At 48.0% G+C, this 812-nt stretch overlaps 1 protein-coding gene across 1 annotated transcript; it reads right to left on the bottom strand.

The window, feature by feature from the left end:
• Positions 1-349: 349 nt before the first annotated feature.
• On the bottom strand, positions 350-682 carry PPTG_19965 (hypothetical protein; the record flags this gene model as incomplete). Its single annotated transcript, XM_008918533.1, has 1 exon — positions 350-682. The coding sequence occupies one exon, from the start codon at positions 680-682 to the stop codon at positions 350-352; it is 333 nt and encodes a 110-aa protein (XP_008916781.1).
• Positions 683-812: the final 130 nt, after the last annotated feature.

Below are 812 nucleotides of genomic sequence, written 5' to 3'. Positions count from 1 at the left end.
GACGCAAATTGTACCACCACTGTTCTAGTTGAGCCATTGCTGTGTTGAAATCACTGTCCGGAAACTGGACAAGTTCACCACTAATTTGCCCAAACGACTGCTGAGTACGTCGATACTTCTTATATTGAAGCGTTTGTAGATACGCTGGCTTTGTATATCTTATCCATGAAAGGCTTTTCTTTTTTTTTACCTCCACCAGCTTGCCCGTAAAAGACGGCTCTGTCCAAACCACCTGCACAAGTACCAACAGTACATCCCGACAAATTTTAGTCAACACCTGTTCAAAACCTGGAAATACCTCGATGCAATGCTGGAGAATGGGATGATCAGCGGGTAACCATTCGCCTTCCTATACACCATAGCATGTCGACATGGAAGCTTCATCGTCTGGGAGAACTCGCAATCGCAAGCCAACCCATCTTTCTCGAGAAGGTACTCGTGGTGTTCGTACTGGACAGTGATTGTGGTGCCGTTGTCCTTGAACGAGTGGTTGTCTGCTACGGCTGGGTCTGTCGCGACGCCATATTGCGTTTCGATTGCTGCGACTACCCATCTCCAACACCACGTTCATCTGCTCCGGAGAAGAGGCGCCCCGCAAAGTGCAAGGCATCTCCACCTTCGAATTGTACTCTTCTTCCTTGCGGCGCTGGTAGTCCAGAAGAACCTTGAGGCTTGCCCGCATCGTGAATTGAACTTTTAACTGCCTCTTGAGTTTGACGAAAAGACTTTCGACTCGGTTGTTTGTGTGATTTCCAAAGTGAGGTAAGTCCACACGATACGCCTTTACCCACATTTCACAGCAATCATCCCAA

Source organism: Phytophthora parasitica (assembly GCF_000247585.1).
Source record: "Phytophthora parasitica INRA-310 unplaced genomic scaffold supercont2.225, whole genome shotgun sequence".
NCBI lineage: Eukaryota > Oomycota > Peronosporomycetes > Peronosporales > Peronosporaceae > Phytophthora > Phytophthora nicotianae.
The sequence above is the reverse complement of the archived record's forward strand: the minus strand, read 5'-3'. Positions and strand labels throughout refer to the sequence as shown.